Consider the following 16,675-nt stretch of genomic DNA (forward strand, 5'->3'; position numbering starts at 1 on the left):
TTTGCTAATTACATGTAATTTTTAAATATAGATTAGCGTCAGGGTGATTATTTAATATGTTCTTTATGTTCTAAGATGATGACTTTTATCAATCAATTTTAACGTTGAAACGAGCAAAGTTTGATTACTATTATTTTAAAAAAAAAACTTGCTTTGTATCTTTGTGAGGTTCAATTTGGGCTTTATTCCTACTAATTGGGATTAAAACTTTATTTTTTTAGTATTTTTTTTTAATTTTGAAAATTGTATTGACAGTTTTTTTTTTAGTTGAGAAAACCTCTTGACAATATTTGTTTGGACATGAAATGAGGGATTTTATTGTAGGTGGAATTGGTAGGTACTTAGAATTTAGGAAAGAGGAAAATTTTGCTTTGATGATGACTGCCTTATATTTTTGGCCTTACTACTGGTCTAGCATGTACACAGATTCTAGGTTGTAACTTACATTTCAGTAGAAGTATTAGTTTTTGTAGGAAGGGCGCAATGATGTGTGTATGCGATACTAATTTCTATGAAAAATTATGGGTATGATTGTTTCGGTGTTAATATTTGTACTTGTAATAGTGAAAATTTTTCCTTTGTTAATAGTTATTTGTAGCAGGACACTGGGTATTCAAGTGAGTAGATAATTTACTTATAGCCGCTAGCATAAAACTACTTTAACTCTGGGATTAACTATCTTTCATCAGCGAGCTCAAGTTCCAGCTGAAGTTCGCACATGTATGCTTGTGCAAACAGTTCATTCTGTTGATGTCGTCATGTTGTTGGTGTAAAGTAACACATTTTTACTGTCTAGATAGGTCAATGGTGCTCATTTATTGAACCTTATATATGTATATATCTTGATGTATAGGTGGCAAGCAAGCCCTTATATCGTTGTCGGACAAGAATGATCTGGCTTTTCTTGGGAATGGACTTCAGGAATTAGGGTACATTGTTCTTTCATAAGATTGTATAGCACAATACTTTACCTTATCATCAACACTGCTTCTTAGGAGTTCCTTTCTTTAATTTCTTTTATTTTCTTCCTCATTGTTGCCTATTTATCTTGCTTGTAACTGACTTCCGTTCGTATTCTTCAAGTCTATGAGATGTTGTAACTTGACTGTTCTTAAATTTTTTATTATATTCTAGCGTGTTTAGAATTTAGGTTTATGTCAAATGAATTTGTTGTGTCAATGCAGGTATACTATTGTTTCAACTGGGGGGACTGCTGCTGCGCTAGAAGCTGCTGGTGTGTCGGTTACCAAAGTTGAAGAAATTACTCATTTTCCTGAAATGGTAATCTATTTGTCCAACAGTGTTTTCCTTTTACTCCAAATGTTCTGATTTGAAATACTGTCAGCGCGAAATGTTATCATCATTCTCAATATGGCTATATTTGTATTTTGACCAAGTACTCAAGAGCATCTCTCTAGTATCAATATGGCTTGTGCTAATTGTTTTCACTTCTTTTCAGTGTCTGATGTTATCTGCACAGACTTAATCCTTAGAAAATCTTCTATATGTTTCCTGGTTCCCTAAGATCTCATGGGAGTCTTATTATGAACAATATCTGTATTCTTGTGAAATTATATAATTCATCCGTAAGGTATTAATTACTGGAAACTTAAAAGTGACTTTTAGAACCTGTCCACAACATATAATACACATGAGTAAACAACCTGTCAGGTTGAGTGTATTTTGTCATGGAATCTAATTGCCTGTGCTTGGAACTTGCTTGACACATTTTGCATCGTCAGTGTGCTGATATGCTTTCTTGTATCTGGTTTGTAATTACTGACCTCAGCGCATTGTTCAATTTCAATTGCGTATCATAGTGATGTCTTCAAAATGAGAATTTAGTGTGCTAAATTTTTCATATTGTTATGCAGCTTGATGGTAGAGTGAAAACTTTGCATCCTAGCATACACGGTGGAATTCTTGCTAGGAGAGATCAAGGCCATCACTTGGAGGCCTTAAATTCTCATGGCATCGGTGAGCTTAGACTTAACTGTTTGTTGCATTACAAATTGGACTATAGCATCCTCAGATAACTTAGCTCATAATGGGGGAGCATTGGCCTTAACTGTTGATTTTATATGTTATTTGCATAGGGACATTTGATATAGTGGTGGTGAACTTGTATCCTTTCTATCAAAAAGTTTCTTCTACTGATGGAATTACATTTGAGGATGGCATTGAGAATATTGATATTGGTGGGCCTACCTTAATCCGGGCTGCTGCAAAGGTAAAATTTGACAATCTACTGGCATGATATGCAATTAAATTAGCCATTTAATTATGTTAAAATAAAATTTTATGACAGAATCACAAGGATGTTTTGGTTGTGGTTGACCACAATGACTATCCTGCCCTCCTGGAATTTTTGAAAGGAAATAAAGATAGCCAGCAATTCCGAAGGGAATTGGCTTGGAAAGCTTTTCAACATGTTGCTTCCTATGATTCTGCAGTTTCAGAGTGGTTATGGAAGCAATCATCAGGAGGTAACATTTTTACTGTGAACAATAAATTGTATCACTATGTATTTAACTTCTAATATGATGTTCTTTGTTCAGGTGATAAGTTTCCTCCTAGTTTGACAGTGCCTCTCACAAGGAAATCCACCCTTCGGTATGGTGAAAATCCTCATCAGAAGGCCGCATTTTATGACGATAAGAGTCTTTCCGTGGTGAATGGTGGTGGTATTGCTACTGCTATACAACACCATGGGAAGGTGAGAAGCTAATGCAAAGGAACTGTAGGCTTGAGTTATCATCAAAACCACTTGTTCATCACCCCCTAAGTAGTTAAATACAGCCTCATGCAAGGATTTGCTTCAAAAGCTATAACAAACTAACACTATCATTATTTTTCCAGCAGTATTTATTCATAGTTCATGACCAAAAATATGCTTCTGCATCATACTTTAAAATGTTGCTCGTAAATCTCGAAAATTTCATTCTTCTGATAGGACATCTAATAATATCAGATGTCCAGGCTTGTTTATGAATTTATTTTTATTTGCTATTTGATTTTGACTCTTTCCATTATGATTCCGGACAGGAAATGTCTTACAATAATTACCTAGATGCGGATGCTGCTTGGAACTGTGTCTCAGAGTTCAAGGACCCAACTTGTGTGGTTGTGAAGCACACAAATCCATGTGGTGTAGCATCAAGGCAAGATATCATTGAAGCATATAGATTGGCTGTAAAAGGTGATCCTGTAAGTGCTTTCGGTGGCATAGTTGCTTTCAACACAACAATAGACGAGGTAAGTTCTGAACATGATCCTTGTATGTACCTATATTTCCTTCTTTTCTTTTGCGAAATCTTCAGTAATTTGCTCGTATTGTACTATAATTGTCCAGGACCTTGCAAAAGAGATACGAGAATTTAGGAGCCCAACTGATGGCGAGACAAGAATGTTCTACGAAATAGTTGTGGCACCAAGATATACGGAGAAAGGATTAGAGATTCTTCGTGGGAAGTCAAAGACATTGAGGATTCTTGAGGCAAAAAAGAGTGAGAAAGGAATGCTCTCACTGAGACAAGTTGGAGGCGGGTGGTTAGCTCAGGATGCTGACGGTTTAACCCCGGAAGATATCAAGTTCAACATGATGTCGGAAAAGGCTCCTGAAGAACAAATGCTTCGTGATGCAGAATTTGCATGGCTTTGCGTGAAGCATGTTAAAAGCAATGCCATAGTGATAGCCAAGGTATACTATCTTTTGCACTTCAATATTACTTTTATGACGAATATCTGTTGATAAGATTCTTAATTCCCGTCAGTTTTAAATGTGAATACTGTTGGATCCCATATAACTAAATATACATCATAAATAATGGAACCTGAAATTTAATATATTGTTGATATAACTCATGAAATTGTTTAAATAGTTTACACTTTCGAGTGAAAATATCTTTAGCACCAATTGATCATCTTGACGAATTAATGTCTCTCACAAATTTGTTCTTCTATAAAATAATGAGGATTAAGAAAATAATAGATTTCTTTTAGTTTCATTTCAATTTCCAGGTAACTAAAAGAACATATAAATATTTGGTGAAGTTTGATAGAAACTTCTTGTTTCAGGTTCCTGTGGTCTTGATAACAGATTTGCGTGAATAAGAAATCTCATTATTTTCGGTTGACTGGAATGCTTCACTATTTAGTATCATATCTCTTTTCCCATTTTCTCCTTCTTCCAAGGTTGCGATTCACAAAAAACAATGCGGGTTATGGAGGATGACTATATTATTAGTTTCTTTACTCACCAGTTTTAGGGCCATATTGTCTGTCGACTCAGCAGCATCAGCATGTCCTTCTCTCTTGAGTCAATATGTGTTTTGTTGACATGGTTCTAGCCACTCTTTCAAGTATGATGCCACTAGTACTAAGTCCTAACTGCAGGCTCATTCAGTGGTCTCTTTTGGTTATTCACACCATCTGAAATGATAAACATCATCCTATCCTTGTTACATAATGCTACACTATATAGAGAACTGAAGCATCAATATATTCACTTGTCTTTTCTGTGTTGCAAATATCCACACCATCTGAATGTATAAAATGCACTTGATTCTCATCAAATAACAATTGAACCAGTGAGAACTGAAGTATTACTATAACCTGTTCTTGGCGTTTTAATTTTCTTGCAGGATAACTGTATGTTAGGTATGGGGAGTGGACAACCAAATAGGGTTGAGAGCCTAAGAATAGCTTTCAGGAAAGCTGGAGAAGCAGCAAAGGGAGCTGCTTTGGCCAGCGATGCATTTTTCCCGTTTGGTAAGTGATATTTTATTTTTTGTTCTGTAGTTGATATTTTATTTTTTGTTCTGTAGTGATATTTGTTACCTAAGGTGGGTATTTAGGTAATAGGAAGTAGGAAAAAAGGAACAAGAAGTTAGAACAAAGAGAACTGTTTCCCTTTTTCGAAGAGACCAGTTAGAGAAAAGAATAGGTCTGTGAATCTCAAATTTGATCAAGTACAATCTGATGAACCCTGTGAAAGACTCACCGAAGCTTGAGCATTCACGTTGAAGTTTCTTTCTTTTCAGAAGGTGAGAAGAGAAAGGAAAAGGTGAAGTGTAATAAACAGATACAGTGGAAATAAAAAGATGAGAACTTTTCTAAGAATTCCTTTCACTTCTTCCTTTAAAAAAATTATACTCTTTAGTTTCTGCCATGATCAGATAGTTTACAACAATTTATGTTCTCATTTTCGGACTTTACCTTTCATTCGAACATAGATATGTACTTTTCAGAAAACATGTTATTTAGTCAAACTTATTCTTGCTTAACTACACAGGAACAACCTTGATGTGTCAGCTCAAAACAGTTCAAGCAGTTTATATTTGTATCTGTTTATTCTTTTGTGTAATATCTCTATTAGAGTAGCCGGTATATCGGAGTAAATTATGTAGTGCTGTCTTATTTGTTCTCTTATAATTGAAGTCTGATTATCCCTCTCTGCGATCAAGCCACTTTCCCTGTGTAACAGTAGCAACTAGTGTTACTCTTTGACGGCCTCCTCAATTGTCAACACTATACATGTCGACATGCGTGCATGTTTAGTTATGTTCTCATGTGCATATTTGTGAGTTTGTTACGTGAGCTCCTTTGTAACATTTTCCACCATTTTGTTTCCTAATTATACAGCCTGGAATGATGCGGTCGAAGAAGCATGTCAGAATGGTATCGGGATCATCGCAGAGCCTGGAGGTAGTATCAGAGATAAAGATGCTGTAGATTGCTGCAACAAATACGGCGTCTCTCTAGTTTTCACAAATGTGAGACATTTCCGGCACTGAAGGAATATTGGTTTCACTACTACTCAGGCTTTAAGGAGAAATAATTGCTGTATCCGAGTTTTTTTGAGAATAATATGCAGGATTTGCTAGCTGATCCAAAAACTTTGGACGTGTTTGAATTTTCTGAGCCGAATTGAGATGTCGTATGATACTCTTGTGACTTTATAGATGCATAGAAATTTTGAGGATTTGAATAAACTTATTTTGATTGCACGCGTGTTATTATAGAAGAAAGACTGTCCATGCTTGATATTGGGCTCCCGCATTGTTTTTGGGCCTTGTTTCACAGAATTTAGAACTAATGTGAGTATTCGTTTACTTGCCCAAAAGGCCTTTTGAGTATTGGATACAGTTCATTACTTGAACTTTTGAGCCATTCGAGTTGGACAATAGAGAATACCAAAAATATAAGTAGATAGAAATACATCGGAAATGGATATGAAAAATTCCTCAAGGACCCAAAATATGGGACCAATAAGGGGACATGTGAGGTATTATCTTCCTTTTGCATAATGAGTTGGTCATCATTAATGATGACCAACTCATTATGCAATAGGACGGGGACACCTCACATGTCCTCCTGTTGGTCTCATATTTTGGGTCCCTGTACGGGATAACAAAAAGGTTGGACATAGATCATCATACCACGAAGCGTGAATCCTTTTATTAGGAAATGAAGTAGTTTTACAAAGGCTAAATACCCATATTGGTGTTTTAATTCCACCCCATTTACCAAGAAGTTATTTTAATTAAGCAAACCTGCTTTTAATCATTTTAATTGATTCAACTTACCAACAAGGTCATTTTTCTCGTCGACGATCAGTTTTTTGACGAGAGCTCGTCACCTGCGTGCGTGGCACGTGATGACTTAAACTATTTTTTAGCTGCTGGTGTGGTACGGATTTTCTGACGTGGCAGTGTTTAAAGGCGGGAATTAACTTTCTAAAAATCCCAATTCACCCAAAATATGACAGATTCGTGCCACATCAGCAGTTAAAAAACAGTTTAAGTCATCACGTGCCACGCACGTGAGGAGCTCTCGCCGGGAAACTGGTCGCCGATGAGAAAAATGACCTTACTGGTAAGTTGAATCAATTAAAATACCTTAAAACAGATTTGCCTAATTAAAATACCTTATTGGTAAATGTGGTGGAATTAAAATACCAACATAGACATTTAGCCGATTTACAAAAAAATTCATTAAAACTGAATTTTTTTTAGAAAGTAGGGATGCTGGTGATGGTATTCTGACCCGCAGGTGTAGCGTACCAAACGTTGCCCCGCCTGAGTTCGTCAGTCTCTTGTCCCTGCTCAAATGCGAAAAGCCACACCTACCCCCTCACTTTATATATCTCTGACCAATGACTTGAACCCCAACAAACACCAAACTCTGAAGAAATATAGTTTTGATAAATACACCCCCCATTAATCAAAACTAGAACTGCATGGCTCAAAGGACTTTGCGTCTTAGAATTAGGTTGTTTTTTTTGGGGTGGGGGCGTGGGTTGACTTGAAAGGGTTGGAGCGCCATGTATCAATAAAGAAGTAAAAGGATTACTCTTTAGGTAATGTCGCATTAGCGTGATTATATACCTAGATCCTTAGTTTATATTATTAACATTTATAAATCAGATCTAATGGTCTAAATGTTAAAAAAGGACACATTTTCCACTGACAGACTATATTATTTCTAAAATAAATTGTTATGCTCTGTTCAAAATGTTCTATACGTACATATTATACGCGATCTTCAAGAGAGTAACAAAAATCTAGCATAGGTTTGATGTTCATATGACATATTTACAATCTAACTACAAAAATTCATGAGTAGCTCAAGACAATGTTTAATTTTCTTTCTAGGAACCAAAAGAGATTTGTTACGCAACATCGGTAAGAATTTGAACACAGATGTGATGCAGATCATCTTGAGCATCTGAGAAGATGATACATCTATATCTGCAAGCAAAATGATGATACATCTGAGAAGTTTCAATCTCATGGGTACAACTTTAGTTTCGGACACAAGGGAGGACGATGGTATACAATCAAGCATACATACAACACCCACGTTAATTTTTACAAGCGTATCCTTAGGGGGTGTTTGTTTGCATGCAAGTGAAAGATGAAAGTGAGAAAGTTACTTTCATTTAACAATTAAGGTGTTTGTTTTCATGTAAGTGGTTATAAAAGTGAGATGCAAGAAAGTTGCCACATATGATTTAATACAATTTTGACTTCCCCTAAAAAAGTGGTGAAGTCACATGAAAGTGACAAAAAGGTAACTAATTTAATTAAATAATTTTAATTATACTTTCTAATTAATCTTATTTTGCCACATCATCTTCACATTACACTTTCGATAATAATTTAATTTTTCAAACAAACAATGTATTTCACTTGCGTGCTGACATGGATGTAAAAGTCATTTGCAAAAAAAAGCAAACAAGATAAATGGCACTCTCCCGCCACTTGGTTCGCACGTGACCCCCAGCAACTAGAATATTCCACGAATATATCGTTCAACAACCCCCAAAATCATTCAAAGAATAAATAATCAAATCTTCAGGAACCGAGCTGCAAAAATGCCCAAACGACCAGCGCCAAAAAGAAGGGTTCATTTATCACCGACTATATATAAAACTTTTTGAGAGAGAGAGAGAGAGATCATAGCGAGCTCCGTCAACTTGAGAGAGAGGAGAGTTGAAGCAATCGTCACTGTGCAGCTATAAATATCCCCCTTCCTCTCTTTCGCGCAAAAATCTAGGGTTTCCATCTCGAGATCTCAGTGTTGTAGAGAGAGAGGAAGTTGTCGCTCGCTCTCTCTCTCTCTCTCTCTCTCTACGAAAATGGCGTCCTCTGCTGCTCTCAGATCTGCAGCTCCTCTCGCAGGATCTCGCAATCTCTTCCCCTCCTCCGATTCGGCGTTTCGAGCTCCTCAATCCCTCAAGGTTTGATCTGCAAATCTTTTAATCTGGTCACGCTTTGCATCTTTTTATCTTTTATTTGATGCTGTCTCTCGAAATTCTTGGGGTTTCAGTTGCTTTGAGCGCCAATTTTATAAATTTCTACTTAACACAAAAAAAAATTCTGTTTTTGCCACTGTTTCATGTCTTAGCTGCATTGGAGCTCTTAATAAGCTTTATTTCTTCGATATATTTATGTAATACGATAGAAATTTCTAATTTTTTTTTAAATCTATTACAGGAAGTTTGTAGCTATTTGGAGTAATCTTGTAAAGATTTTTTTTTTTCATTTTATAAATTTTCTGTCCATCTAGAAGTCTTCTTTTTTATGTATTATCTTAATCTTTTGCTGCTCACATATCTCATTTGGCAGTATTTTTCAGCTACCAACCATGTGAATATTTTATCTGCAAATTTGAGTTATATTTATATTTTTAATTTTACCCTGTTAAGCAAGAAAGCTTCTCTAAATTTGATGCAATGTACTTATATGTGCAGGTATCCTGCTATGGTGCTAGTTCCATCGTTTTTGGTTCTTCCATTTTCCCATTAGAAGTACCCTCCTCACAGTTAAGTAGCAAGAATCTTATTAATTTTGACTGTGACCATATTATTTGATTTTTAAATAAAATTACTTTGATGAGATACAATGATCAATTCCTAATTTTTTTGTAATTCATAGTTCAATCAGGCACAGCATCTAACATTCGTTTGATTCTCAAGCCAAATGACCTGCTATCACAACCAGTCAGTCACAATTTTTTAACAATGTTAATGGCAACTTCCGCACATACATATAAACTATCCCTGAGTGTAAATAATGGCGAGAGATGATTTCTTTGTCTTGTAAGCAACGTGGATCCTTCGCAAATTTAATCACCGACTGAAAAATCTAACTGCCATGAGCAGGGCAGACATTTTGTGCAGAAAGAGAGCAGAGGGAAAGTTAAATAATTATCTCAATACAAAACTTATTCTCTGTGAAAAGGTTATAATTAAACCCGGTAACCTGGTTCATAGCTTTATCAATTGAATTGCCAAAAATAGGATTGTTCCTTCTCTTACATGTTTTAGTAGTAGTTTTTCATACCTAGCACTTTTGGTAATGAAAAACATAATAAAATGTCTGCTCCTTTATTTTTTGGTTAAAATGAAAAGAGATTAAAATCTCCATCTTGACCTTATTCTGACCAATTTGTAGCTATTTCAGCAGTAAATAGTATAAAAATCCTTACCCATAAATATTACAAATGGATGTTTTCCCTCTACGAAAATGGCAAAATACGAAGACTACCAAAGTTATCATCTTTCACAGTCCATTTAATCCCAATTAATCAGAAGCAATAATAAATTAGCAGATCAAAACAGAAACACACCACTTTAACTAATTGTAAGACTAGAGAGAGACCATATTTGTTGCAACAATATATAGCATACTTGTCTCTGATACTACCACCAACCTCTGCAATAATACTGATACCATTCTGACACGCTTCTTCAACCGCATCGCTCCAAGCTGTAAAGTTATATAACACAATTGTGGAAAAAATAACATGTAAAATACTTATAAACATGCACATAAGAATGTACCTGAACATGCACACATGATAACGTGGCTAACTGAAGTCCCTGTTCCTAATTGTGTAGGATATCAAGTAACAGAAGCATTCAGCCAATCAAAGCCACAGCCACTGAGGCTCCTCCAGCTGTTCCAAGTATAAGTTTTATTCTTGATGATGAACATTCCAGCATTTGATAGCTTTCATACTGAGTTAATGTGTTTAACTGTTAATTACTTAATTTAAATTCAAAATGAAGTTTCAAAAATCAGTAAGCATATGGTTTTTTATATGCCAACATCATGGCTTCCTATTGAAACCAGAGGCCTTAGTTTCTTCTGAAAACTGAATATCGAACAGCGGTTTCATTGTCAAAAAAAAAAAAAAACAAAAAAAGGCACAAAATATATAATTTTTAGAGTTGTTTACATGACGCCAAAACACATATTAAGAGCAATGAAATGACTTTCTTTATGTCTTCCAAAGTTACCTGTCATGATGCTTTTGCTGAAGTTTGAAATTATTTTGTTGTTTAGGATCATCAAGTGGTGGAAAAACAAAGATCGGCATAAACGGTATATTTCTCTTTTTTATTATTCTCTTCTGACTTTTGTGCTTATTCCTTAATATTTAATGAACACTGTCTCAAAATTGCTAAAATTAATGCTCAATTTGGAAGCTGAGTTTCGCTATTCCTTTTTGTCTACTTCTAATCATACAAGTGTAATTAATTTATTCAGGCTTTGGTCGCATTGGGAGGCTGGTCTTACGCATAGCCACAACTAGAGATGATGTTGAAGTAGTTGCAGTTAATGATCCATTCATTGATGCTAAGTACATGGTAAGGAAGCATGGACTTTTTATGAATTTGTTGACACACTTACTCTGATGAAATGTAGGCCATTGCTATATGATGCTATTGTTGTTCCGATCTTTAGTATATCTTGCAAACTATATTCCTGTTATATCATATCATTGTGTCCTTCTTATGATGTGAACTCCCATGTCAATTAAATTGGTTGTTTTTTATTGATCTCATGTGTTTTGCAAGATATATGTTAACATGGTTGTAACACGTTGATTCATGACTTAAGTAGATACTGGTAGAGAGAGCTCCCTTTGCTCTAAGTTAGACTTGACTGCCTTTCATTTTGCAAAGCATTGTATGCATTTGTCCAAAGGCTGATCATCTTCAAGTTAAGAGGTATGGTCTAGTGTTTCCCTTTTGAATTTTGAACACATCTAATTATTATGATGTCCTATGGAATATATGTGATCAATTTCTTTTAAGAGACACATCTAATTATAATGAGGTCAGAGTAACACTTTTGCTAGAAACACATCTAATTATAATGAGGTCCTGCAGAGTATCTATGAACAGTTTAACTGATCATACATGATTTAGTTTCTTTAAGAGGTAGGAAAAGTGGTCTCAGGAAACAGAGATAGACTTGTAAACACTTATCATCCTGGATCATTAATTAAAACATCAATGAGATCATTAATTAAATGTCAATGAACTGCCCACATTCCTGATAAAGTTTCTCCATATGATCAGTTACAACAATCTACCATTGTGTTCAATGGATCTGTTTGTACTTTGTAGCTTTATTTATTGTTCTTTTTTTGGTAGTATATAGGTCATTTATCTGCTTCAATATGTATCTTGTTCATACTTCACAAAATATGGTCTGTCTTTTTGGAGTTTTTTTTCTTAAATCCTGATCAATTGATGTGCAACATATCTGTCTGATTCTCATCTCCAGGCATATATGCTTAAATATGATTCCACACATGGGGTATTCAATGGAACCATCAAAGTTGTTGATGGCTCCGCATTGGAGATCAACGGAAAGACTGTTGTGGTTACAAGCAAAAGGTAATATAATTAAATTTTAATCTTTTTGAGACTATATGATGTTTTGCCAAAAAGTTTGTTTTACAGTTAATGTTCATTTAAACTAATCATTCATTTTGAGTTGTTTGGATTGTAAGAACAAGCTGAAGTTAAATAATAGTTGATGTGCCCTATGTTTTCTTGTTGCATATTTACTGTTTTTCTCAAGGTATCTGAACCATATTCTTTTCCAGGGATCCAGCTGAAATTCCTTGGGGTGATTTTGGTGCAGAATATGTTGTTGAATCTTCTGGGGTTTTTACAACTGTGGATAAGGCATCAGCTCACTTGAAGGTCTTTGCCACTTATGTTCTGTATTGTTTTTTAATGACTCATTCGAGTCTATCATAATTCTCTTTACATATGATGAACATGATGATTGATAGTTATATGATTTCTTATAGGGTGGGGCCAAAAAGGTGGTGATATCAGCTCCATCAGCTGATGCCCCAATGTTTGTTGTTGGTGTAAATGAGAAGAAATATCAACCTGGCATGAACGTTGTTTCAAATGCAAGTTGTACTACTAATTGTCTTGCCCCCCTAGCCAAGGTTGGTCTTGCATTATATTGAATTTTGGTATTTCATATCATTTGTTAGATACACCATACTTATTGAATAAGGAAGTGTGGGATTTTTTTCTGTGATGAAATATTGGATACAATCAATTTTCATCATAAAAGACGAGTTTACCATAGGCTGTACCATATTGGGGATTCTTACACATATGACTATGTCATGTCTTGTAGGTGGTCCATGAGGAGTTTGGTATTGTTGAAGGTCTTATGACAACAGTTCATGCAACAACAGGTTTATTCCTAAAACCTGTCATGTTAATTATCACTTTAGGATAAGTGTATATCTCACAGATATTATCCTGATTCCTTGTTTCCTAACTATGTTGTTTCTTGGTGTTTCCTTCATCTTGCTCAGCGACACAGAAGACTGTTGATGGTCCCTCAATGAAAGATTGGAGAGGTGGACGTGGAGCTGGTCAAAATATTATTCCCAGCTCAACGGGTGCGGCTAAGGTGAGAGAAGCAATGTGATGTATATCATAAATGTCATTTGACTTCAATTATTAGGTATATTCTTTGCTTAAAACTTTCACGCTAATGCAGATTTTGCTATGGTATTGTAGGCTGTTGGCAAAGTTCTACCTGAATTGAATGGGAAACTGACAGGCATGGCCTTCCGTGTTCCCACGCCAAATGTTTCTGTTGTTGACTTAACATGCCGACTTGAAAAAAGTGCTTCTTATAATGATGTTAAAGCTGCTATCAAGTAGGCTTTTCTTGTTCTCACGTATTGTTATTAGCATATTTTTCTTGTTGGCTTGAATTACAAAATTTTCTTGCTGAAACCTCAATGCTTTTTGATGACTGTTTTGTTTTTGCACTTCTTGTTTGGGTTCTATGCCAATGTTGGTTGGTTACATTAATCAATTAGATCTCTCTAATGTTGTATTTGGCTGATTGCATGACTGAAGAACGGCTTTCTGGCTCATCTTTATTTTACAATGTTTGGCATTTCTTATTGTGATGCACTTATGTGTCCCCAAGAATAAGTTCTCCCTGACGTCTTATTTTTGGCCAGGTTTGCATCAGAGGGTCAACTGAGAGGCATACTTGGATACACGGATGAGGACGTAGTTTCAAGTGATTTTGTTGGTGATTCAAGGTAAGTCCAGAATTGTATGCTGTTAACACTTTGGCAATGAAAACCGTAATCCTTCAAAAGGTTTGCTTGTGATTCAATTTTTGAGTTTAGGTATCTTAATTAATCTTGTATAGTTAGATTATTGGGTTAAGAGTCCTAGCTTCAGATCTTTATTTCTACTTTGGATACAGTTAGACCCAGACCGGATATTCTGTTAAAGGTAAAATTGTTACACCTAAAATGTATAAATGCTGAATCTGTGATTCTCCTTATTAACAACTAATGTAGAGTCTCTTGGTTGAACCTTTTATAAGTGATGACCACATTGTCATCTATGTTGATCCTCTTTGATAATGTGCTTCCGAGATTTTGGTCCATTCATAATAATGCGCTAGCTTTGGGTCTCATTCTTTCTGTCAAATTATGGTTTTCCCAATCTTGACTTTGGAGGGGTGAAATACTCAAGTAGTTCTTACAGATTGTTTTCACGAACACGTTTCCGTAATTTTTATCAATAATGCATATACACATGTGAATCTTATTGTTAACACCCCATGCTATTTGCTCAACAAGATCTCCTTTTTCAGATCAAGCATCTTTGACGCAAAGGCTGGCATCGGACTGAGCTCTTCCTTCATGAAGCTCGTCTCCTGGTACGATAATGAATGGGGCTACAGGTACAAAGCAACTCTGTTGGTCACCTCTGCTCATCTCTCTCTAATACTTTTGCCCCTCCAATTTTAACCTCTATATTTTGGTTCAGCAACCGCGTCTTGGATCTCATCGAGCATATGGCCTTAGTGAGCGCCACCCGCTAAATCAAGCTCGGGGGATGAAGAAAAGCAAAGAAGCGTTGATATCTGCCAATTTTTGCCATTTTTAATGGGTTTGGCCCGTTAGTCTTCTTACCAGAAATAGAAATAAAACACCCAGCAGCCAATTCAACTGCTGTGATTTGTATGGACCAGAACACTGGCAAATTCCATTCATATTGAAACAAAGTAGTGTCTCTTTTGTGCGTTCTGCTGGATATTACTTTTGATTGGTTGCAGATGCGAGGCTCCTTATTGTCTCCAATTTGTATTAGCATTTGGACCTCTTGAACTCTAAAAAAAGTCAATTTCTTTAAATGTGTTTGGATCACTTTTGCTGCTAGTTTTTAGGGAAGCAGGCCGTGGTGATGGGCCGATTACGGCCCGTTTACAGCTCCGTTGGAGGCCCAATTGTGATAAGTGAAGCAACAGGTGGCACGAAGGTGGGCTGCGTGAATCATCAGCTGGACGTTGCGGCTTTTCTGCGGGTGGCCCGGAGCCTCCGGCAGTCTTGCCAGCTCAAGCAAAGTGAGGAAAGCTTTTGGTTCGTTATTATCTCAAAATTTCACTATAAAAGCTCAAGCTTTTGCTCTCTCTCTCAAAAAAATAAAATAAAATAAAAATCATTTATAAAGTTCCTTCTTAATTAATTTCTTCAGTTTGAACGGGAAAAAACTTTAAATAATCATGGGGTCGAGCAGAGCTGGACCTGGTTGCCTGTTCTTGCTTTTATTCCTGCTCGCATCACCGCGTAAGCAAGCTGTATCAGTTTGAGAGTGTTGTATGAAGGAGTGCCGTGGGCGTATGTTAAGGCGTGTGCATTTTATGTTGCTGTATTGGTTGTTTGGTTCTGTGTATAGGAACATATATACGTTGTTGTTGTTTAAAGAGTATGAGGTCGAGATTTGTTTCTATTTGCTTAAGATACAGTTTATTGAGGTTTTGTTCGTACTTAATTGCTAACTCAACCCAAGCTTATAGCAAATTAAGAAGCTCATGGGCAAATGTTTCAAATCCTGCTAGTGAGATTTAAATCTGAATTGTTCAGATATATCAGTTCATTTAAAGTGACTTTCGGATTGATCACCATTTTCATGGGTCATCTACTTTGAGATTTGATCAACCAAGAATTTAAAATGTATGTTAATAAAGGAAGATAATGTTGCATGCATGAGATAAGCCAAGTTCCGGATCCATGCAATGCTTAACCTACCATGAGAACTCGTTAGGGGTATAAAATTGTTAATAATCACCAACACGTTAGATTTTCAATCTGAGTATTTAGTCTCTTAATTCAAACAAGTCATCTCTCCATTAACTATACGTTTCACACGATATCATGTCAATATCAGATGATGTAAATAAATGTGTTGTTGCATATGAATTCCTGAAATTTTCATAGAGATCGTCTTGTCTCTTGTAGGTGATAATCATACGCTTCATAGAAAAGATACACATATAACAAAGAGATAATTATGTCAATATATTAGAAAGTCTAAATACAGATAATACATTTCAAGAAGTTGATGGCTGTCAAATACTCTACAGTACATTGTGTGTATATGCTTCGTAGATTGAACTTATTCCTATTTTGCACTCAAGGTATGAATCTCGGTCCTATCATTAAATATATTTTAAATAGACGCTTTCGGTTGAAAAGTGAACTTACTAGCGTTTCTAATACCGAGGCAGACACGAGTTTAGCCCATGGTTTATTGTATTAATTGCCTTCACGTTAAGCTCGCATATATATATGAAACCGACCGCTAAGAAAAGGCATGCACATATTAATGGAAGGGAAACTCAAGAGCTGCATGCTTCTCGTTTTGCCTTCACACAAGTCTTGCACTGTACGTACCACTACCAAACTCAGTTGCTATAAATAATTAGGAACAGAGGATATTACATCTTCAAGGCATCAAGACAAACAATTAAAATATTTAATTAGCCTAATTAATTAAGGTGATAATTAATTAGGTGAGCTTTTGGAG

The 16,675-nt window shown here is 35.8% G+C and overlaps 2 protein-coding genes across 2 annotated transcripts in view; both read left to right on the forward strand.

Moving 5' to 3' along the window:
- Positions 1-6,008, forward strand: part of LOC109845059 (bifunctional purine biosynthesis protein PurH-like) — a 6,383-nt gene extending 375 nt beyond the window's left edge. Inside the window, exons 3-12 of the mRNA XM_020414247.1 lie at positions 854-929; positions 1,185-1,281; positions 1,875-1,977; positions 2,097-2,230; positions 2,309-2,486; positions 2,559-2,716; positions 3,046-3,255; positions 3,353-3,700; positions 4,644-4,770; positions 5,644-6,008. Of these exons, the coding sequence (XP_020269836.1) occupies positions 854-929; positions 1,185-1,281; positions 1,875-1,977; positions 2,097-2,230; positions 2,309-2,486; positions 2,559-2,716; positions 3,046-3,255; positions 3,353-3,700; positions 4,644-4,770; positions 5,644-5,795 (1,583 nt within the window). The 3' untranslated portion in view covers positions 5,796-6,008. The remainder of the gene's footprint in view (positions 1-853; positions 930-1,184; positions 1,282-1,874; positions 1,978-2,096; positions 2,231-2,308; positions 2,487-2,558; positions 2,717-3,045; positions 3,256-3,352; positions 3,701-4,643; positions 4,771-5,643) is intronic.
- LOC109845060 (glyceraldehyde-3-phosphate dehydrogenase GAPCP2, chloroplastic-like) lies at positions 8,450-15,002 on the forward strand. The gene is made up of 14 exons (XM_020414248.1): positions 8,450-8,743; positions 9,257-9,327; positions 10,406-10,473; positions 10,854-10,892; positions 11,058-11,158; positions 12,084-12,196; positions 12,409-12,508; positions 12,619-12,765; positions 12,963-13,023; positions 13,147-13,244; positions 13,355-13,497; positions 13,810-13,893; positions 14,460-14,549; positions 14,636-15,002. Exons 1-14 carry the CDS (start codon positions 8,642-8,644, stop codon positions 14,688-14,690), a joined length of 1,272 nt encoding a protein of 423 aa, XP_020269837.1. The 5' UTR covers positions 8,450-8,641; the 3' UTR covers positions 14,691-15,002.

Source organism: Asparagus officinalis, chromosome 6 (assembly GCF_001876935.1).
Source record: "Asparagus officinalis chromosome 6, Aspof.V1, whole genome shotgun sequence".
In the NCBI taxonomy this organism is placed as follows: domain Eukaryota; kingdom Viridiplantae; phylum Streptophyta; class Magnoliopsida; order Asparagales; family Asparagaceae; genus Asparagus; species Asparagus officinalis.